This window comes from Dermacentor variabilis, chromosome 2, assembly GCF_050947875.1.
Source record: "Dermacentor variabilis isolate Ectoservices chromosome 2, ASM5094787v1, whole genome shotgun sequence".
Classification (NCBI taxonomy): domain Eukaryota; kingdom Metazoa; phylum Arthropoda; class Arachnida; order Ixodida; family Ixodidae; genus Dermacentor; species Dermacentor variabilis.
In genome coordinates this window covers 62,218,937-62,241,818 of record NC_134569.1, presented here as the reverse complement: position 1 = coordinate 62,241,818, position 22,882 = coordinate 62,218,937, and the positions used below count along the sequence as shown (strand labels likewise).

General features: G+C 49.8%; 1 protein-coding gene across 1 annotated transcript in view; it reads left to right on the top strand.

Annotated features, from left to right (window-relative positions):
• Positions 1–344: 344 nt before the first annotated feature.
• Positions 345–22,882, top strand: part of LOC142571998 (protein Wnt-6-like) — a 56,878-nt gene continuing 34,340 nt past the window's right edge. Inside the window, exons 1-2 of the mRNA XM_075680773.1 lie at positions 345–894; positions 14,425–15,659. Coding sequence (XP_075536888.1) covers positions 15,586–15,659 — 74 coding nt within the window. The 5' untranslated portion in view covers positions 345–894; positions 14,425–15,585. The remainder of the gene's footprint in view (positions 895–14,424; positions 15,660–22,882) is intronic.

Here is a 22,882-nt window from a genome sequence, read left to right as displayed (position 1 = left end):
GCCGCATATGCATGTTTTTCAAGAGGTTCGTTTCGAACGGAGAATCTGGGCCAAGAAAAGCGGTGCATGTTCGCGCAAGGAGCGGAGACGGTTGTGTATCCGCGTCCGTGGAGGCCCACCGAGTTGGGAGAGGGGCTCCAATGACTGGAAGCTTCCATTGTCTTTCTATACACCTGCGCCAGTGTCTTTCGACCTGTTTACCTTGATAAAAGACAACTCTATCTGGCAGCCCCCAAGAACCGTTCTTTTGTTCGGCCACTCGACGCGCGATATGATAGCATTCTCGCCGAGCTCCGTCTTCAAGAACAGCGAGGAAAAGCTGATTCTTCGCGTCAGCGATCGCCATCGAGGGCCTCTTCGAGGGGCTTCTTTCTTTCCTTCTTTTATTTTTTTTCTTTCGTTTCTGCTCCCTCCTTCTTTACGAGCACCGTTCTTGAGGTGCCTTTTGTCCCCCTTAGTCGAGCCAACGACACCGGACGCTTGCCGTCCGCGTACGAAGACGCCCCCGATCGAAGTTTTGGGCTTTACCGGCTGTGTGCTTGATCTGCGTGCATCGTGTTTCTCTTGTGGTGTTTCTGACGACTGCAAGTTTTTTTTTTACTCGGGTACAATCACTGCAGCGCCTCGCCGTGTGCTGAAAGGAGTACGCCATCGATGTGAACTGCATCAGTTCCTCTGCAGTGTGCGTTGGACTGCGGCTTCACGGTGAAACTGCACAGGTGAAACTGTGGCTGCTGACGCCGTATTTGTGGAAGCCTCTAGTTTGCTACGAGGGAAAAAACATATTTGGTACCTTCAACAGAACTTATTCCCTTACGGGATCCACGGCATGTTGACGAACCGGAACAGACGTCGGCGCTCGCTGTGACAGAAACTGTGCAAAAAGCTATGCTGGTGAGTACGCGCGCGCGATGTTTTGGTTCTGAACGTCCACGCATCGACATTGTAGAATGTCCGATGTGGCGGCGCTAAGGTGCGTTGGTATGAGGAGAGGGACGTAAATTAGAATAAATTATCGCCAGCACGCACCTCACTATGCTATTTGTTTTTGCATTCAAAAACCGGTCTGCGGTACAGCGATCATGTTGCATCATTTTTGAACCGGCCCTTTCACTTCCCTCCTCAAACATTGCAGATATATGGTACGCGTAGCAGTGGTAACCTGACCCCGAAGAATGCAGGTAATTAGGTTGGGAAACAAGGCGAGCACATTGTTGACATTGTTTCGTTGACCTTTAGTGCTCATGCATAGGCCTAACACCAGCAGCGGACTCAGTGGACGGGGCTGGCTGTATACGACACTAGGACGGAACAAAATGAAGAGAAGAGCGAAGTAGCAAGATGGACCAGAACTGATAGCAGGCCGACATTTACAATAATTTGCCCACAGTTCGTCTGCTTATACATTTGAGTGCAAGTATAAATAAATTCGGTTGTGTACGAATATGTGCGAAAATACAATGGAAGGGCACTCAATTGTCTGTCGACATCTGCACAGTTTCTATTTTATTCGCATAAGTCGAAGCTGTTTTCAGTAGAAGTGCGCACATCTACAAAGGGACTGTTTGTACGAAGCTGCACAACATACGTCGTGTTGTAATGCAGTACTTCTACCTGGGTGCAGCAAATTTCCGTAAGCAAGCTTTCCCACAGATCAAATCTGCCGCGATACCGTTATAGTAGCATGCACTGTTACAGCTGAGACACGCGTTGTTTTGAAAGCTGCGATGGCGAGGCTAACGGAGGGTGGCAGTAGTCTTGCACTCTGCCTTCATGTTGACACCTTAATTACGATTCCAGCACGAGGTGCACCGTCTTCGATTTAGGTCCAACGAAGTGCGTGGAGAAGCGCACTTGAGGGTTTTGCATGTCGTCAAAACGCTGTGCAGCGGGAGAGGCCGCGCAGAAAGCGGTGCGAGACACGTGCACGCAGTCGCCCCCCCCCCCCCTCCGCTGGCGGGGACGGGGGCGCCACGGAGGCACGGCGTCTCGCTAATGCGAGCCGGTCGCGATAAGACCGGAACAATGGGACCACGGCCGAGAGGGTACTGAGACTGACACACAATGCTGCGCCGCGCGGCCGGTGGAGGCGACCTGTCCAGGGAAGTGCATGCGGAGAAGCCCAGCGGCGCTGGGAATAATTGATTGGTCAAGTCGGCCAATCAGTCACTCAATTGCTTACTCAAACATGCCCCCTTTCGGAAGCCTACATGCGCGAATCATGCTTCAGCCAATAACTTATTGGCAGATAAGTAAACTTTCCTTGAATAAATTATTGATTGTAAGGTTAGGCGCGCAGTGTTCTCTGCGTTTTTTGTGGAGATTTGAGATTGATTGATTGATTGATTGATTGATTGATTGATTGATTGATTGATTGATTGATTGATTGATTGATTGATTGATTGATTGATTGATTGATTGATTGATTGATTGATTTCTCTAGGCAGGCTGCCAAGGGGAAAAAGTTGCTTCCTAGCCCGCGAGGGCGTTATGCTCTTGCGTGCGGCGTTTACCATGCGCTGACTCATTGGCGTTGCACCATTAGGCAGGCATCTGGCAAAAAAAAAAAGAGAAGAAGGAAATAAAAAATAAAGGAACTCACCCGATGGCGCTGTGAAAACCCGTCGGGCAGAAGAACAGGATGTATGATGCAAACTGACGTTCTCAGCGTGACACGTAGTACCTGGTCGAAAAGAAGACGGAACTGCAGCCATATGTGCATCATATCTGCTACGTGCATGTACTAACAGTCAGAAGGCAGGTGTGCTTGAAAGGGCGTAACTGAAACATTTAAAACTCACCTTCATAGCGTGCGCTTGGGAATTTTTTTCGCCTTGGTGCAGCCCAAGGTTCGTGGTAATATGCATGAACACAACACATTCCATGCACTAAGTACTATTCGAACATGCGTTCGCATTTGCAGTTCTGCCTCGGAGGATCGAAAATTGAAGTGAAATACTTTCAGTGCGCACTGTAGCGATGGAGCAATGACGTTGACTGCATTTTGAAGTTGTTTTATAGCTCTGTTTGCGTTGTTGGTGCTTCTGATGTACTTGATGTTCTGTTGTTTCTAATGGCATTATGTATGCGATGCACAAAGAAAAAAATTGAAGGCATAGCGTTGTCTAGCAGACCTGGTGACAGAGCACAAGGGCATATTCATTGTTGAACGTTCACAGTAGTACATATACATCTACGTAAGTCAACCATTGCCATTTGTTGGGCGTGTTGGTAAACTGACTTGGAAAGCATATTTAGCGCCAGCGAACAAGGACATAAGGGAGACCGGTTAATGACCGTCTACGGGAACATACTCTAAACGTGAGAAATAAGCAATACGGTCATCTGTCAACTCAGTGTCAGGAATGCGGCTGTGCGCCGGTGTATGGCTCCTGCCGGGTTGTAGCGAAGCACAAAGATAAAGATCTGCGAGAGATTATTGAGGCTCAGGCTATCTGTCGGAATAGTGAAACGTGTGTTAGTGCCCCTTCGGTTGACTTGTTAGAGACGGCTTTTTTGGATGGTTAAAATTTGGATGAGGTGGTGCCACTGCGCATGGGTTAAATAGGAGGGTGTTTCCTGAAAATAAAGCGGTTGAAGTTAGCGCATTGTGGTGTCGTCTTCCTTCTGTCCTGTTCGCTGGCGCTAAGTATGCTTTCCAAGTAAGTCAACCACATTGAGTCGTTAAAGCGCTCTTGTCACAGGGGAAACAATGCCTGCGCTATTAGGTGTCAGAGGGTAGCTTATTGTTTTGGTTCACTTGTGAGGCAATGGAGAGGGACAATCAGCTAAAGATCAGGGAAATACCCGGCCTCTTGTCATAAACGTGTTTGATTTAGGCAGTTGATGATTAAATTACAGGGTGTTTTATTGTTTAGATTATACAATTTTTTTTAAAAAGGTCACCTGTGATACATGGCATAGTTCTGGTCCTTGTGCTAGATTACGCAAAGAGGCAGACATTATTATGTATGCATTTGGTCATCAGTAGCGACGCGTCCACAGGTGCGCGCCAGACTCCAAAAAGCGGCCACACTAGCATCCAGCTATCTTCGAGCACGAGCTTTGGAGGTGTCCTCCCAGAAGCGCTCTACGGTCGCTTTCACCCGCAAAACAATGAGGCAATACGTTGTTAGAATTAATGGACAGCCTATTGCCTACGAGAAGACGCACCATTTTCTATAGTGATAATAGATCGAGACCTCTCATGGAGTCCTGACTTCTCTTACCTAATAAGGAAACTAGTGATGATAACAGACGTGTTCAGATTTTTTGCAGGAAAGTCATAGGGTGCCTCTGTGAGTGCAATGCTGCAAGTCTATAACGCACTGTTCCTGTGTCTGCTACGCTGCATCTTACCTGTACTAGGTGGGACTGGTAAGACCAACCTCCGAGCCTTTCAGTCTGTACAAGCTCAAGCTCTGCGAATTTGTCTTGGCCTTCCCAGGTGTGCATCAACGGCAGAAACAATAGCCATCGCGCATGACCACCCTATCAATACGTATATTCATGTCGACTCCTTAAGGGTGCACATCAGGCACTTTGCCCGACTTCCATCGCATCATCTCGCCTCCCTTCCTGCCGCTCGACCTAGTTCAGCGTTTAGCAGAATTATTGCCGCCAACCACGGAAGTTTACCGTCAAACTTCACACCTGCAGCACGACCATCTCTACCGCTGTGGTGCCTGCATCCACTCCAGGCCCTTCTTGTTATTCCCGGCATCAAAAAGAAAACGGAGGTTCGCCCTCAAACAAACCGTTCTGTCATGCCTACGTGAAAAACACAACGAGTGCACCCACGTTCACACGGACGGTTCTGCCTCCTCTAAAAGTTCAGCTGGAACAGTGGTACTTCCCGCTCAATCTGTCACTATCAAATTCAAGACGTCTCACGTTACATCATCGACGGCTGCAGAACTCGCAGCTATCCGCGCTGCTCTGCAGTTTATTGGTCCCAAATCACCACATTCATGGTCCATCTTTTGTGATTCAAAGGCAGCTCTCCAGTGTCTGCTGTCCCCTTTCAACTACGGACCAAATCTGCAATTAGTCGCAGACATCCGACTACTCCACCATTACGCAATCGACAAGGGACACAACATCATCTACCAGTGGATACCGGGTCGCTGCGGAATTTCGGGAAATGACAGTGCGGATGACGCTGCCCGATCGGCCCATGATGGTGCCCAGATTATACCCATACCGCTGTCAAGAACAGATGCAGCCACAAGTCTTCGCTTCCTCGCACGCAAGCTTACGCTAACTCTGTGGAACACCAGTGAATTCACGAACACACGTCTTCACAGAGTGGATCCAAGTTTGCAACTCCGTCTTCCACCAGGGTTGCCACGAGCGGAAGCAACACTTCTGTGCCGCCTATGGCTCGGCGTGGCATTCACGAACTCCTATTCCTTCCGCATTGGAATGGCCGACAGCCCTTGTTGCGTTTCGCCTGCGACACGTGGTTTTGCCGGCGCGACTGCGGCGGGGCGGCGGACATTTTGGCCCGATCGTCGTCGCCGCAACACTCATCGCCAGGTGTTTCCAGGCGCGACTGCGGCGATGCGACCGCCTAGGGATCATCCTCTCATTCCAGTCATTGTGCCCGAAACAGGCGATGCCAAAGCAGGGATCTCGTTCCAGTCATTATGCCCGAAACAGGCGATGCCAAAGCAGGGACCATCCTCTCATTACAGTCATTGTGTCCGACCGGCAGCGCCACGACAGGGTGCTACGAGATCGTGCTCGACATGGTGCTACGGCATCGCTACGACAGTGTGCGTCACCATTAGCCCATTGTACATTCACGTGCTCGTCTTTTGAGGGGTTCCTTCTTGCCCTCAACTGCGAGAGTATAAAAACAGCTGCCCCCGGACGCCAAAAGGAGGGCTCCGATTTCTTCTGCTGAGTGAAGTGCTCTCCCGTCTCTCTACTTCGGTCAAACCTGACCACCAACTCTTTGCGATGTTAAAATAAACAAGTTGTTTCGTTGTTACCAGTCGACTCATGCTTTGCCGGGACCTTCGGATGCTTCCAGTTGTACCCCAGGCCGCCAGGCCAACGCTACCCTTGGGGCTTGCGACCCAGGTACAACCACGGGCGTCAGCGCCGAGTTCCCAACAGATCGTACCAGCGGTGCGGTCCAAACATCTGGTTGCCAGCGGTGAGATCGCCTCCGACTCCAAACATCTGGTTGGCAGCGGTGAGATCGCCTCCGACTTCAAACAACTGTCTGCCAGCGGTGAGATCGCGACAACGGAGGCCAGCAGCGAAGAGATGCAGTTGACTGTATGCTGAGCAGCTCAACGACGATCCGGGAGCAGTGCAACGAGCCCTGTGTGATGACTGGTTGCCTGCAGCGGAACGACTGCGCGGAATTCCTGCCTGCGAGGTTTGGTGAGTGCGGGACTTTCTTCTTCTGAGCTTTGCCAGGCTTTTGTTAGTGTTAGAAACAGAGCTGGTAATTGTGGTTGTCGTTGCTGCCGGGTTAGTTTGCGGCAAGACAATAGTAAGCAGTAGAGAAAGCAGCATTCAGAGCAGCCATGGATTTGAAGTCGTTGCGCAAACCGAAATTGTTGGAGCTTGCAAGAGAGTTGGGTCTGGATGTCTCAGACAAACTAAGAAAACCGGAACTGATAAAGGCTATTCTTGAGTTAGAGGCTGAGGATGACGAGCTGTCGGAATGCCTTGAGACCATTGAAGAGAGAGAGACTGCAAAAAGACAGGAGCGCGAACTTAAAGAGCAAAAAGAAAAAGAAGAGCGTGAACGTAAAGAACAGAAAGAGCGAGAGCAACAAGAGCGTGACCGTCAACACGCTTTGGAAATGAAGCGTCTTGAGGTAGAGATGGAACGCGCTCGTAATGGAAGTCAGGCACACGGTGCAGGAGAACGAGTATTGTTCAAAATGACTGACCTGATGCGGCCGTTTAAGCTTGGAGAGGACATTGGTTTGTTCCTGGTTAACTTTGAGCGAACGTGCGAGAAGCAGGGGTTCTCTCGGGAAACGTGGCCACAGCGCTTGCTCACTTTGTTACCCGGCGAGGCGGCCGACGTAGTCGCTCGCTTGAATAGAGAGGAGGCAGAGGATTTCGACACAGTGAAATCGAGTCTTCTAAAAAAGTACCGGCTGTCTGCGGAGGCGTTCCGTCGGAAGTTTCGGGAAAATGAGAAAGGCAAAAGTGAGTCATATACAGAGTTTGCGTATAGGCTTATGTCGAACATGCAGGAGTGGCTCAAAGAAGAGAAAGCGTTTGGTAACCACGATAAAGTTCTGCAGTGTTTCGGGCTAGAACAGTTTTATAGTCGGTTACCGGAGAACGTGCGGTACTGGGTCTTGGATAGGCCAGACGTTTGTACGGTGGCTAGAGCCGCTGAGCTAGCCGAGGAGTTTGTGACGCGTCGAGCTCGCGGAGCTAAGGACGGTCAAAAGGGTGAATTTGGCTCGAAGTTTGAGAGGCCGAAGTTCACGCCCATGAGATTAAAGGGGGACACGCGTAGTGCGGATGCGAGCGAAAGCAGTCCGACCAAACGTAAAGAGACGGCGGCAGCCAAACGCAGAAAGCGGTTCGAGATGAGGCGAGCGGGCGTTTGTTATACGTGCCAGAAGCCGGGTCACTTTTCGGCGCAGTGTCCGGAAACAACACCAAAAGTTGTGTTTTTTTCATTAGGCAGCACTGACGAGAACATGAAGCTTCTCGAGCCTTACATGCGAGACCTCCTCGTGAATGGGAAAGAGTGCCGAGTGCTTCGCGATTCCGCAGCTACGATGGATGTAGTTCACCCGTCTTACGTAGAACCCCATATGTTCACGGGCGAGTGCGCGTGGATCAAGCAAGCCGTGGAAGCTCATAGCGTGTGTCTGCCAGTAGCAAAGGTGCTTATTGAAGGACCTTTCGGAGCGCTTGAGACAGAGGCGGCAGTGTCATCTATGCTGCCACCCCAGTACCCGTACCTATTTTCCAACAGGTCCGATCACCTCCTGCGCGAGAAGGGGCTTTTGTTTGGTGAAGCTAGTGTTCAGGCCTTAACCAGATCGAAGGTTCGGGAGCTCGCTGCAAAGGCGGTAGTTGCGGGGCCGACGTTATCAAACAACGAAAAAGGGTCAGAGGCGCAGCAAGCTGATATTCCGAGCACGCCCGAACTGAATAAACTTGAGTCTGTAACGTTAAAGGCGCCAGATACTGGAGAGGAAATGCCCGACACGGGAAAGTTAGAAGAGCTATCTACTGATTTGCTCATCGCGCCTACGTCAGACGGACTTGATAGGTTGCTAAAAGTCAGCCGGTCGGCTTTGATAGCCGAGCAAAAAAAGGATGGCAGCCTGGAAAACGTGCGCTGCAATGTCAAAGAAGGTATCGCCAGGAAAACTGCGCGTTTTGTGGAAAGGGGTGGAGTCCTGTACCGGAAGTATCTAGACCGCAGAGGAGTGGAGTTCGATCAGCTGGTCGTGCCTCAATGCTATCATCAGGATCTGTTGCGCTTGTCACATGGGGGTTCGTGGTCCGGACACCTAGGAGTTAAGAAAACTAAGGACCGTCTCTTGCAAGAGTACTATTGGCCAGGGTGTTTTCGGGACGCAGACCATTTCGTGAGGACATGTGACACTTGTCAGCGGGTGGGCAAACCAGGGGACAAATCAAGGGCGCCGTTGAAATTGGTACCTATCATAACGGAGCCTTTTAGACGGCTCGTTATTGATACTGTGGGACCTCTGCCGGTAACAGCCACGGGGTACAGACACATTTTGACTGTGATCTGCCCAGCGACAAAGTTCCCTGAAGCAGTGCCGCTTAAAGAACTCAGCTCAGTTGAGATAGTCAATGCACTACTGTCCATATTTGCGCGAGTTGGTTTTCCTGCGGAAATCCAATCAGATCAGGGCACAGTGTTTACTAGCGCTTTGACGACAACTTTTCTCGAAAGGTGTGGGGTAAAGCTGCTACACAGCTCAGTGTACCACCCTCAGTCGAATTCCGTTGAGAAGCTCCACTCCGTCATGAAGCGCGTGTTGAGAGCGTTGTGTTTTGAACATCGAACTGACTGGGAGCTGTGTCTGCCTGGGGTGATGTTTGCTTTAAGGACCGCGCCGCATGCGGCTACGGGGTTTTCGCCAGCTGAACTGGTGTACGGTCGCTCGCTTCGATCTCCGCTTCGCATGCTTCGAGAATCATGGGAAGGTAGGGGCGACGACCCAGTCGTGGTGGAGTACGTACTTAAGCTCCTCGAACGCTTAAGAAGGGCACAGGAGTTGTCAGGTGAAGCAATGACAAAGGCCCAGCAGAGGGCCAAGGTTTATTATGATCGGACAGCCAGGGCCCGTCGTTTTGAGGTTGGCGATGAGGTCATGATATTGCGCACATCGCTAAACAACAAACTAGACGTGCAGTGGGAGGGCCCAGCACGAATTGTTCAGAAACTGTCGGACGTTAACTACGTGGTAAGTCTGCCAGGAAAGCGGAAAGCACAGCAAGTTTACCACTGTAATCTGCTCAAACCTTATAGACAACGGGAAGCAGTGGTGTGCATGATGATAAACGTTCCTGAAGAGCTTCCAGTCGAGCTTCCGGGACTAGGCTCAGTGACGAACAGGGAAGACACCGGTCAAGTCATTAGTGACCTTATCAGTAAAGCACCGCTGTCGCCCGAGCAGAAAACCGAACTACACCAGCTATTACAAGAGTTTCAAGGTCTGTTCTCTGAGAGGCCTGGTAGGACTTCTGTACTTACTCATGATATAGAACTTACCTCCACAGAGCCAGTACGATCCAAGGCGTATCGGGTGTCACCCCGCCAGAGCGATATTATGGAGGCTGAGGTAAAGAAAATGCTACAGCTCGGTGTTATTGAGGCAGGTGAGAGTGATTATACCTCCCCTTTGATTTTAGTTGAGGTACCGGGCAAGGAACCTCGTCCTTGCGTCGACTACCGCAGGCTTAATTCCATCACTAAGGATCAAATTTATCCGATCCCTAACATCGAGGAGCGCCTTGAGAAAGTTAGTAGCGCTCAGTTTATTTCCACCCTAGATCTTGTCAGGGGTTATTGGCAGGTTCCACTTACAGAAGAGGCTAGTAGGTATGCGGCGTTCATTTCACCAATGGGAACATTCCGTCCTAAAGTGTTGAGTTTTGGTTTGAAGAACGCGCCATACTGTTTTTCAAGTCTCATGGATAAAGTGTTGCGGGGACAGCAAGAATTCGCTTTACCGTATCTAGACGACGTAGCGATATTCTCCGCATCCTGGTCTGAGCATATGGCACACTTGCGGGCAGTGCTAACCCGCCTGCGCGAAGCGGGCTTGACAGTCAAGGCTCCTAAGTGCCAGATAGCACAGGCCGAGGTTGTCTACCTCGGTCACGTGATTGGTCAGGGTCGTCGCCGCCCCTCTGAAATAAAAGTGGCCGCTGTGCGAGACTTTCCGCAACCGCGCACCAAGACCGATATTCGGTCGTTCTTGGGTGTCGCCGGCTACTATCAGAGGTACATCCCTAGGTACTCTGATATCGCGGCTCCCCTGACGGATGCTCTAAGAAAGACAGAGCCTCAAACAGTCGTCTGGGACGAGACCAAGGAAAGAGCTTTTAGCGCCCTAAAGAGTGCCCTAACAAGCCAGCCTGTGCTACGATCGCCAGACTATACAAAAGGGTTCATTGTTCAGTGCGATGCTAGTGAGCGAGGCATGGGCGTTGTACTGTGCCAACGGGAAAATGGAGAAGTAGAACACCCCGTCCTGTATGCTAGTCGTAAGCTGACCAGTCGTGAGCAGGCGTATAGCGCCACCGAGAAAGAGTGTGCATGTCTCGTGTGGGCCGTTCAGAAATTGTCATGCTATCTAGCCGGCTCGAGGTTTATCATTGAGACGGATCACTGCCCTCTCCAATGGCTGCAGACCATCTCTCCCAAAAATGGCCGCCTCCTGCGCTGGAGCCTCGCTTTACAACAATATTCCTTTGAGGTGCGTTACAAAAAGGGGAGTCTCAACGGTAACGCCGATGGCTTAAGTCGAAGCCCCTAACGTAGGAATCAGCCTCAAAATTGTTGGTTACTGATGTTTTTCTTCCTGAGGCAGGATTTTTTTTAACATATTGCTTTTGTTTAGTGTTTCAAAGTGATGATATGCTTTCTAGTGCAATTTTTCAATTTGTGGACGCGTTCTGAGTGATGCTAGACTACTGTAAGGAACTAGGCAGTGGTATAAAAAGGGGAAAGAGCCTGGCAGGGCTTAGTGAGGGTTGTGCCGTGCTTGCTGACTGAGCGGTTGAGTTTCAGCGTAGTTCTAACGCTTGCCGGGAACGAGAACAAAAATGTGAACTCTCCCGAAGTCACTTTGCAGTGTCCCGTGCGAACCTGAACGAGAGAACGAGGCCTTCTCTGTGCGCTGCGCTCAAGAAACGTCGAGGGACGCCCGACTTCGGTTATGAGCATCATCGAGCGACATCCCTCCGGACAGCGGATGCAGTCCCCTGTCCATCGGGATCTCCTTCCCCCGGCGGGGCGGTCTGTTGCGTTTCGCCTGCGACACGTGGTTTTGCCGGCGCGACTGCGGCGGGGCGGCGGACATTTTGGCCCGATCGTCGTCGCCGCAACACTCATCGCCAGGTGTTTCCAGGCGCGACTGCGGCGATGCGACCGCCTAGGGAGCATCCTCTCATTCCAGTCATTGTGCCCGAAACAGGCGATGCCAAAGCAGGGATCTCGTTCCAGTCATTATGCCCGAAACAGGCGATGCCAAAGCAGGGACCATCCTCTCATTACAGTCATTGTGTCCGACCGGCAGCGCCACGACAGGGTGCTACGAGATCGTGCTCGACATGGTGCTACGGCATCGCTACGACAGTGTGCGTCACCATTAGCCCATTGTACATTCACGTGCTCGTCTTTTGAGGGGTTCCTTCTTGCCCTCAACTGCGAGAGTATAAAAACAGCTGCCCCCGGACGCCAAAAGGAGGGCTCCGATTTCTTCTGCTGAGTGAAGTGCTCTCCCGTCTCTCTACTTCGGTCAAACCTGACCACCAACTCTTTGCGATGTTAAAATAAACAAGTTGTTTCGTTGTTACCAGTCGACTCATGCTTTGCCGGGACCTTCGGATGCTTCCAGTTGTACCCCAGGCCGCCAGGCCAACGCTACCCTTGGGGCTTGCGACCCAGGTACAACCACGGGCGTCAGCGCCGAGTTCCCAACAGATCGTACCAGCGGTGCGGTCCAAACACCCTGCTTCCGACACCTGCGGCTGCGAAGAGACGATCGCGCACCTCCTCTGTGACTGTCCACGTTACAATGTGCAAAGAAAAGTGCTCGTGACCGCTCTAGAAAAACTGGACAATCGCCAATTCACAGAAGAGAAAGTTCTATAGGACACTGGTCCAGACGGGTTTCGGCACTCAAGGCCTTAAGGGCTTTGCTGAAGTTCTTAAGGACATGTGAATTGTGCGACCGCCTTTGACTATTGTTGCGCGTAACATCGCGTTACTGTGTGCATTTTTCTTGTCTTCTTTCTCTCTTCCTTCTCCTTTTATTCCCTTTACCCCTTTCCCTAGCATAGGGTAGCCAGCCGGTATTTACACTGGCTAACCTCCCTGTCTTTCCTTCCCTTTTGTCTCTCTCTCTTGTGCGAAAAATCGAAATGCATAATTGGCTTATTAGCAAAAACATATAATTAGCTTCGCATTTAATTACTTTACGGCATATATCGAGAGAGAGAGATAGAGAGATTAAAGGCAGGGAGGTTAACCAGATATTACACTCCGGTTTGCTAACATACAGTGGGGCCGGGAGATAGGGGTTAGAAAGAGGAAAGAGAGGCAAGAGTTTAAAAAAATCACACACAGAGACACAGTTAGAGACGTTTACAAAGGCCAGTAGATCACAAGATCCGCAGTAGCACTTGCACGGCCTTCTTCTCTCACGATAGGTCCTGTCCATGGTGTCGAATTCCTTCTTCCGATAGTGGTCGGTCGTCCAGCTGGTTGCTTTTACCAAAGCCTATGCGTTCCGCATAGAGATGGCCGACACCGCAACCTGTGCGGCCATGAAGAATCGATTGGCCATATTTTGTGCGACTGCCCGCAGTACAATCCACAGAGTACAATCCATGGCATATATTGAAATTTCGAGCTGTACACGGGGTGTTCGGGAGGCATATCACCATGGAACGAATTTTCAAGATGGCACCAGTTCCGAGATATTCATTCCCAAAGTGAGGGAGGGAAAGAGATAAGAAGAAGGCAGGGAGGTTAACCAGAATCGCGTCCTGTTGGCTACCCTACACCGGGGGAATGGGAAAGGGGGAAAACAAAGATAACATGGAGAGAGAGGAGGGAAGGAAAGAAGGAAATTGCAGTGAGTTCGCTGACGTGTGTTGCCTTACAGAAATTGTGCGACGAAATACATGGTGGTTCTGAGTAAATTTCGTAGTTCCCTTCAATGCATCATATGGCGTTTTGTTAAAAGTAAGTGGATCGACAATGCTTGTTTACAGCAGGTTTGATGGCGCATAGCTCTAAACCCGTGCCGTTCTCAGAATTTCTTCAAAGAGGATATGCATTGCAACCTCGCCAGGTACAATTCGTAAATTGTAATAAGTGCCTAAAGTAATTAGTTAAAACTTAATTAGTGACTTTTGCTAATTAGTCAAGTATGCCTCTCGATTTCTCGTGCAAGTAAAGTTCGCCGTTTCGAGAAATCGAGCTCTAGAACTAAAATTATGCTGTCTGCCATGGCGATTTAAAAAAATATATATGTATAGTCTAAAATCAACACCCCGCATAATGATGACACCTTGCAATCATAATGGTGGATAGACTTATGCACCCGGAAGGACAACCAATTTTCTATCACGACAACTGTCAAAACCTTATTGATCTGTCACGATCTCTCCTCCTCTCCTCTCCCGAGGTATATAAGGCACGTAACAAACTTATATATACTGCACTTTGGAGGGAGCTCATCTGGATGTCTTTCCAGCAGATATCGCTCGGGATTGCACAAGTTTCTTTTTTTCTTTTAATGTACCATGGCGAATCTCCTATGATAGCGGGGAAGCTATAGCTTCGAAAGTTGTTGACCGAATAGCCATGACTGTGCAACTCCAGGGCATTGCGGTGGAACCAGTTACAACGTCTAAACTTATGTGTCATGAGGGTTGAAGGAGACAAGGTTTGTCCCCATACAAGTTGGTGTAACGCACTCTTAAAGTACACACAAAATACGCAATGATCTTAAATGTAATTTTCACACCTTTACAATATCTCTTCTGCGAGACGACCTCCTGTCGACATTTTACCAAACTGGCACACTCGCGATCTTTATTTCTAATATATTTTGCTCTTGTGTGATGGCATTACGGCAGCAGAAGTGCACATCAGGTAGAAGCAATATAATGTCGTCCTTTCTTTGACATCTGTCATTTTTCTCTTTTTTTCAGGTTTCGGTGTCAGTCGGCTATTTTGGGAACAGTGCTGAAGCTGCGAGCGTCCGCGGATGTATCGACGGCTTGAAGGGGACGCTGAGACGTCCGATTCGCAGCGAGATACTTAGGCAAAACTAAGAACAACAACACCACTAGTCAATAGCCAGCGTTCTTCCAATAAGAACAATGAGAAATTCCTGCGGCGAGTGAGAACACAGTGCGTTTAAAGACCAGAACCCCAGTTAACTAAATGGTAGATAACTGAAACTTTCTTCCTTTTTCATAAGCTACATCAGTTGACTAAACTACGCGACGACGAAGAGCTCTAGGCTTTAGCTCACTTCGAGAGCTATGATGAACGAACTTTTCACGACTCGTTTTCAAGGAGTGACGGCGTGACACTGCTAAAACTTCGCAAGCCTGCTAATCAAGTCTACCAGGAAAAAAGCTGCGCAGATCATCTGACCGTTCCTCGGAGCAAGACGTGAAGCTGAACGTAGGATACCATCGGTGAGCCAATTCTTTGCGGAGTGCACTCAAAATCCCAACTAAACCGCGACAGCTGATGCCATTAAGCCGGCAAGGAACGCGAGACAGGCGCTCGACGGTCTTTTCTTCGCGAAACCACCCCCGGGCCCTCCCGTGAAGAGCAGCACCACTGGACGTCACACGCAGAGGCGCCGAGAGTCACCGCCTCGCGCACAGGCGAGAAATTTACGCGGCTCTCCCTCAGGGACCGCGGAGGAATCGAGGCCGCGTGGCGAGCTCTTCGAGAGCAGCATCAGCGGCCGGCCGGTCTTCTTCGGTCGCGGTCCTGTCGCATAGCTGTCCCCGCACCGTCGGCGGCGCCTTTGGTGCCGTAGCCGAAAGGTAGAAGAAGAAGGAGGGAGATCGCCCCCCCGTTCGGGGCTCTCCTCCGCCACGGGAGCAGCAGCAGCAGCAGCGTAGAAGAGAGGAGGCGCCTGGCGACTCCGCCCTCCGGCAGCGGCAGCAGCAGCAGCAGGAGCAGAGGGTCCAGCAGCAGCAGCATCTGCGGCGTCGGCGGAGGCCGCGAGAGAGGGTGTCCCCGCGGCTGCGGTAGCGGAGAGCGGCGGCGCGCCGAACGAGCACTAGCCATGCCGCCGGCCTCCGCGCGGAGCGGGCAGCGCCGTTGCAGTTAGCCCCGCCGAGAGACCCATGGATTACGCGGTGCGCTGGTTCGCCGCTGCCTGGGCCGTGCTCTTCCTCGCCTTGCTCCTGCGCACGGCAACGTGAGTACCACCGCCGCACACGCACGCCCTGTCCTCTCTTGTTCGGCTCCGTTTAGTGCGCGTTGTTACAATTGCGGCCTCGCGTCGGGCGGCGCTCCTTCTCCCCGAAAAGTTGACCGCCTGTAGAACGTACCGGCTCGATGGTCCGTCACGCAATTATTTCACTCTCGGAAACGAGGGCAGTTGTTCGGTCTAACGGCCTGTTTGGAATAATCAGTTCCTTCGCTTCTGTCTTTTGACGGGACTGCGTTTGTTTTTCCCCCTAGCTGTGCCTTCCTCGCCATTCTCCACTCGTATCTTTCCCGCGACTGCACTGCCTCACACGAGCGTCGTGTTCGATCGAATGTCATTGCGCGGCGCTCGCGAAGTACGAACGAGAGTCCGGCGCAACTGCTGGAATCACCGCGATGCGCCGGCACCTTCACCAATGAGGCCCGTTCAAATGACGGCAAGGGCTGAAGTGAATGAAATGCGCGTATCAGGAAATGACTATAGTTCGCGGAGAACACACCATTAGCATTTGCTTCTAATAAGAAAACAAGAAGGCAGTACTTATTTTGGTAACGCCTCGATCGGCGAACGTGGGATTGTTCCGAGAGCTGTGAAAGTTTCGTCTCGAGAGAAATGCTCGTCGGCTCTGTCGCAGTACCACGAGCCATGTGCGTGCGTCGAACGACGTTGCATTCCACGACGGAGTGTTGGACGCAGCATTTCTAAAAATTACGCTCGCGCCATCAGCGGCTGACCAACAAAAAGAATAAAAAGAACAATGCCCTCGTCGCCCTGCATACAGATAGTGCGATTACCTAAAAACACCCTCGCCGTCGCTGGCGGTTCGCCGGTTCTTGATCTCCTCTGCGCCTTGTCGTTGGTAGCAAATAAAGAATAGCGAAATAAAAGCGAGAACAATAACGACGCTATGAGCGCGCTAACCTCTCGTGACCGAATCTCGCGGAAGGTCAAAGCACTCCCTCGAGAAAGACGCTGCCGCGGTGTAGTAGCGATACCTTTGAAACAGAGGCAATTTCTGCCTTGACTAACGGGAGAGATAAAATACTGCTCCCCGAGACGGATATGGCCGTAAACGTCAGGTTTCGGCTCTTTCAGGGGAGAATGGCCTCCCTTCTTGTACCCGCGGGGACTCCATCCCCCCCGCCCCCCTAACCCGTCTTTTTGGGCCCTGTTGCACTATATGGCATCTTGTGCTTCCTTCCATTTTGCCTCCAAATATCTCGCCGGCGGAGGAATTCCGGGGGCCATTGTGCTCCGTACCAGTAGAAGTCTACAGGGGTTAACACACGGGTCGTCCCTCCTTTCCCACCCTCCTCTCCAACTCCTTTCGACGTGCGTGATTTCGGCATCGTCCTGCTCGCATGTTGATGCGGCAGCACATCTCGCGGAGAACGGCTGGCCGGCGGTGCGCTGTCAAATAGAGGAACTAGCGATCAAATTTTGTCAGGATAATAATTTTTAAGAAAGTTGTCCGTTGAACTGCAAAATTAAACGTTGACGGCTTCAGCTATCGATTCGCGCATTTGGCCGCACTCAAGTGACGCACGCACCAATTGGTATGTACAGTATCAGTGCTTATTACGGCTTCCGTGTGCGCAATATATAGACGGCAATCGGCCAAGAACTCTGCAATGCCTGGCAAGCATGCATCGCGCACTTTGGCTACGTGCAAGAATATTTCTCAAAGAAGCGCGCTAACACGTACGAAAACGAGGCGTAGATTTCCGCCGAGCAAGTTTCCTCTCGTCCATCGATTTGTGGTATAGAGCGCGTTACCACATGTCTATAGTTACCTGTGCATACCGCTGTCCAAACTTATGTGCTTGGACGCCCGTCGCTATACTATTTAGCGCGCTCTTTCTTATTAGACGCGATTGACGTACACAAGGGAAAAAAATGCCGTAAAAGTGAAAGATTTGCCGACGGTCGCAAGTTGCGTATACAAAAAAATTATGGGTTTTACGTGCCAAAAACACTCTCTGATTATGAGGCACGCCGTATAGTGGGGGACTCGGGAAATTTGGACCACCTCGGTTTCTTCAACGCGTACCTAAATCTAAGTACACGGGTGTTTTCGCCCCCATCGAAATGCGGTCGCCGTGGCCGGGATTCGATCCCACGACCTCGTGCTTAGTAGCCCAACGCCATATATCCTAAGCAACCGCGGCGGGTAACGAGTTGCCTTTCTACAAGCCGCGTACGCGATAATGGGGTCCATGAAGCGGTGTAACTTTACATTGTTGGAATACGTGTGTACCAGCTGGCACGTGCTGCACGTGATGAACGGCGCTATCGGCGCGCAAGAACTCGCGCACGTGTGTACGTTATAGACGAATTCTCGGTCGCAACCAGCGTGTGCACAATTATACGCCAGCGCTCGGCCGAAAAGTATAGCACGGTTCAACACTACGTATACAAGATCGTTTTCGCTTCAGCTACAATTATCAGTTCATCACGCGTTCTCGCCTATAAACTATATACTGCGTGTATACGTATACCCCTGCGACTGCTCAGGAAAGCTGCATTCACGCGGGATTTCCTCGAAGAGCGTAGCCATAACACTTCGCTCTGCGAAACGTGCGCGGAAAGCGTGAATGTTTTGACGACCGGCGTATTATTGGCCAATATCCTATAACGCGTGCCGACGACCCGCGATCGGGACAACAACAAAGACCAGACAAGCAAATGCGTAAAGGAAAACAATGCCGACATTTAACGAGCGTTGCGGGCCATAGCACTTCCAATTTTTGTCTCATTTGTACATTGCTTTTACTTTTTTCGCCACTCGTGGCCCGTTCGTTGTGGCTGTGTTTCCGCAAGACGCTAGCTGCCTTCTGATATTTTTTTTCTTGTCTTTCCTTTTTTTTTGTTTGTTCAAAACGGTAGCGTACTTTATTTCGCCTTCGGCGTCGCTCGTGATACGGTGTTACGGAAACAAATCAGTGACACATAAACTGTGCTGGGAACGGTTTGTGAGCGACGCAGAAAAGTCACGGCCGTGTGCATAGCTATACAAAAAAAAAAGTTGCTTGTTGTCCACGTCACGAATTTTCGCCGCATGTTTATTGTATTAGTTTTATACTGCTGTGGTTGCAAGAGTTATGATTATAATAAGTATACAAATCAGGCTATACATTTTTGATCAGGCAAATCTACTGCTGCTTTGCTTCTTCTTCTTTCTTGTTCTTTTTTCGTACTTTACATCACTTCTGTTTCACCTGGGGTCGGGGGAAATCCAAAGGAATAACTTTGTGTCATTTATGTGCATGATGCTTCTCAATTATTTTTTATGCTGCACTTCCTCGCTTATTTATCTCCTGCAATAAGGAGTAACTGACACCACTCGTTAGTGCCACATGTGCTTAGCTATAATGTCAATAAACAAAAACCATAAGTGCTCGTTTATTTTTATATTGTTTCTTTCTTTATTTCTTTATTTATTTCTTCTGAGTATAACTTATCTGCAATTTAGTGTCAAGATTCTGAGCATTTCGACAATTTCGCCTTTACGCATAATCCTAAACAACAAGCCCAATAATTGCCAATTTATGTCCTTGCACGCAGCTGGGCACCGCGAAAATCAGCAATTTTGTGTCACTCGTAGCAATTTACAGGGAGTAGTACTTGGACTTAAACGTGTATAGTAACGCGCAAGACTTGCACTGGTGTATGTTAAATTGAATAACGACATCTCAAGGTTCATCTGGGATCCTGCTGATGAAATAGTGGTGAGTGAATTCCGGTATAATGATACATTAATTAGCTTACGCCGAATTAACGCTGCCTATGCATCTCGCGTAACGAAATATAATTTCAAACTTCCACAGACACACACGTCTCAATGAGATACTGTAGTTTGTTGAGTGTTGTGGTGTGATTTGTGTAAGTTGTGTATCTATGTCGGGCACTGTGTATATCATTTCATTTTCCATCATACCCATCTAGAGCAGCATGCCAGGCAAACCTCTCTCTCTTTCTCTATCTCTCTCTTACCCGGAAATCATTCATTTAATTTAAGTAATCATGCCTTGGCGCAGCCACCTTCAGGACGCATAGTTAATTGGTGTTGGGCTGATAAACAAGAGGTCGCGGGATCGAGTCCAGGCCACGGCGGCCGCATTTCGATGGGGGCGAAATGCGAAAACACCCGTGTACTTAGATTTAGGGGCACGTCAAAGAACCCCAAGTGGTCGAAATTTCCGGAGTCCCCCACTATGGCGTGCCTCATACTCAGAAAGTGGTTTTGGCACGTAAAACCCCATAATTAAATTAACGCATAGTTAACCAGCATATGTGTAGCGGCAGTTTCCGAAAAGCGCCAGTGCCGGATTCGACCTTCGTCGACTATAGGTCGATTTTTTCCTTCAGCTGCGAAGTTTGCTTTACGAAAACATTGCTCGGGACGTAAACTCAGCGCAAAGCACCTATAAGTGAGGTAAGACTATATGAGACTATGACTTTAGAGGATAGACATCCAGACAAAAGTGGAGACACGACGCTTCCGTCGTTAGTTATTTCCGCCAGCCGCACTCCTATTTGTTCCCGCACTTCGGCGCTTTGCGTTGCTCTTACGTCATCAACGTCAAGCAAGTCGCCTAAATCTCTACGTCGAGGACATTGTTACATCCACGGCACTGCGCTTTTGTCAGCTAGCCGGCGTTTCCGTTGTCTTCATGATCGCCTGTTACTCTATGCGTATGCAAAGAACGGTGATGCGGCCAAAGTGCGCCACGACAGATAAATATTTCGTTCTCTCTCTCTCTCTCTCTCTCTCTCTCTCTCTCTTAGTCCACGTGGAGTGTTGCTATGAGTTTTGCATCGCATACCAATCTGTTCGTATAGCGCTATCGTTGACGCCGCCGTGGACTCGGATTAAGCGAACACGAGAAGAAGAAAAGGTGCAGCGTGCATATCAGAGTATATATAGCGTAGTGTTGTGCCGGCTCCTGACTGCATCCATTGTCAATTTCGCCGCCGCCACTGTTTGAAAACTGAGCTCCCTCGGGTGATGCGCGCATGCAGTGCTCCGTCTTGTGTTACCCCGAAACATGTGTGCCGCCACCGGCAGCAGTTCGATGAGCGAATCCTTGACCGTGTTTATCGATCTCAGTCTGGCCACCTGTGAACGAACGCGCCGCGCGGAACTGAAAAGCGATCTGTCTGTGCTAGATGCAATGCTTCTTTGCATTGGCAACATTGAGACAAAGAGAAAGTGAGTAAGTTCGCCGGTATCTGGAGAGGTTAGCCAAGAGACAAGCTCGGAACGTTACTCTATGTAGGTAGGTCTAGATCACGAGGAATGAAAGAAAGGAAGCGCAAACAAAGCGCACGCACACTTACACGTACAGCTGCGAAATGAGCTCGGACTGTACAGAGTCTCACTGGAGCTCCGTATCCCCCAGGAATGCTACACGCGCTTTAGTGGGGTGCAGCTCAGATCCGGGACGTAGCCGTGGCGTACGAGAACGTCCCGCTGCTGAAGTTGCGTGTCGTGAGGCACGTTTAAAGCGTTTCTCAAGAAGGACCTTGAAGCTGTTATGCGCCTACGATTGCAAATTAAGACAAGACACATTTCATCTGCTTTCAGCCTGGCTCATCAGCGGCTTCTCAAAAATAAATAAATAAACAAATAAATAAAGCAAAAGAACGTGTATACGTTGTATTATGTACACGCCTCAAAAGAATATCGTATACGGGCCTCAATGAGTTCCTCATTGAGGCCCGTGTACGCATACTAAATGTAGTATACGTATACGCATACTAAATGCGTTACCATTTAGTATATTATTGAAGCCAAAATATGAGAAAAAGATTTAGTCAACCTAGTATGGTGACGGCTGCTCGTTTTCGCATAATAGTTCATAGAATAAAAATAAGATATTGTAAAATAAGAAGCGACTGCGCAGGTTCGGCGCGCCCGGGGCGGAGTTAGATAAGGGAGCAAACAAAGTTCACATAAAGATTCACACATACCGGAACATACGCAGACGAAACACGACGTCATGTTGCGCCGGAGAGCTGATTCCCGACACGTACACGTATGTTGGCTTCCAAACATCATTGGTTCCGAACAAGTACGTGCGGCCGCGATGCGCTTCATGATGAGCAGGTGTACAGACGAAGAAAATGCATATATAACGTAGCACACGCGCAGAGAAACAACAGTGAACTGCGGTATGCATAGCATTTAGTATCGATCGGGATGCATCGCTCCTTTCTCGCGAGTTCTCGAAACGATCTCACAGGAATCACGCGGAAGCCGCGCGCAAATCTTGCGAACACGAGGCTAATCAGTACACTGTTTACAGTTATAAGTGCTACTGCATTTGGGGGAAAAGAATGTTGCGAGGGGCTTCTACACGCAAGATGCACGCTCATTATAGAGCCTTTTGAAAATGTGCAGCTAACTTCGTACATTGTCCGAACTTTTGTGTTGTGACTCTTCTTTTGCGCGTAGACATTTTGTACGAGTTTATATGAGAGTATGACACGACTAACACGCCGACTTTCTTACGCATGCTCCAGCCACCGAGTCACTGCACGTGCAAATAATGCCCGCACGAGTCCTACAGAATTTTGAGCGTTAACTCTGCGCTAGTAACAGCTGCAACTCAAGCGCCATTAACTCCCGGTGTATTTTACTTCGAATAGCGAAGACGAGACAAAGAAAGAAAGAAACCCAAATCGTATCACTCCGCATGTCGGCCTCTACACGCGCAACGCTTAACTCAGAGAACCACCGATATATTCCATCAGCTTTCGTTCAGATTGCGTCATCAAACACGAAAAGATAAACAATAACCGTAGAGGTTGGGCAGCTATAGTGCTTATGCCTTGGATCACATCGCAACGGTCGATACTTTCTAGTGCTCTTCGCTATCCGCGCTCGTTACCGAGAGATAAAAAATAATAATGAAAAAATATGCGCGCCATGTCTCGCAACCTTTCTTTCCTTCTTTTTTCCGCGAGCACAGCAATTTCTCGAGAGCTCGCAGTACTTGTCGGGTCGTATATTGTTCTGGCTTAGACGTCAAGGGGTTCCCGCCACAATACTGTACACGAAGCACCGCTAGACACAACTGTGACGTCCGCGCATTGATCGAACAACTCTCCGTCGTTCTAAGCGTCAAATTTTATGGAGACCTAATTCGAACGGAGTCTGTAAAGGATATTTCAGCTGACGTCTCGAGTGCGGCAATTAAACTTGACTA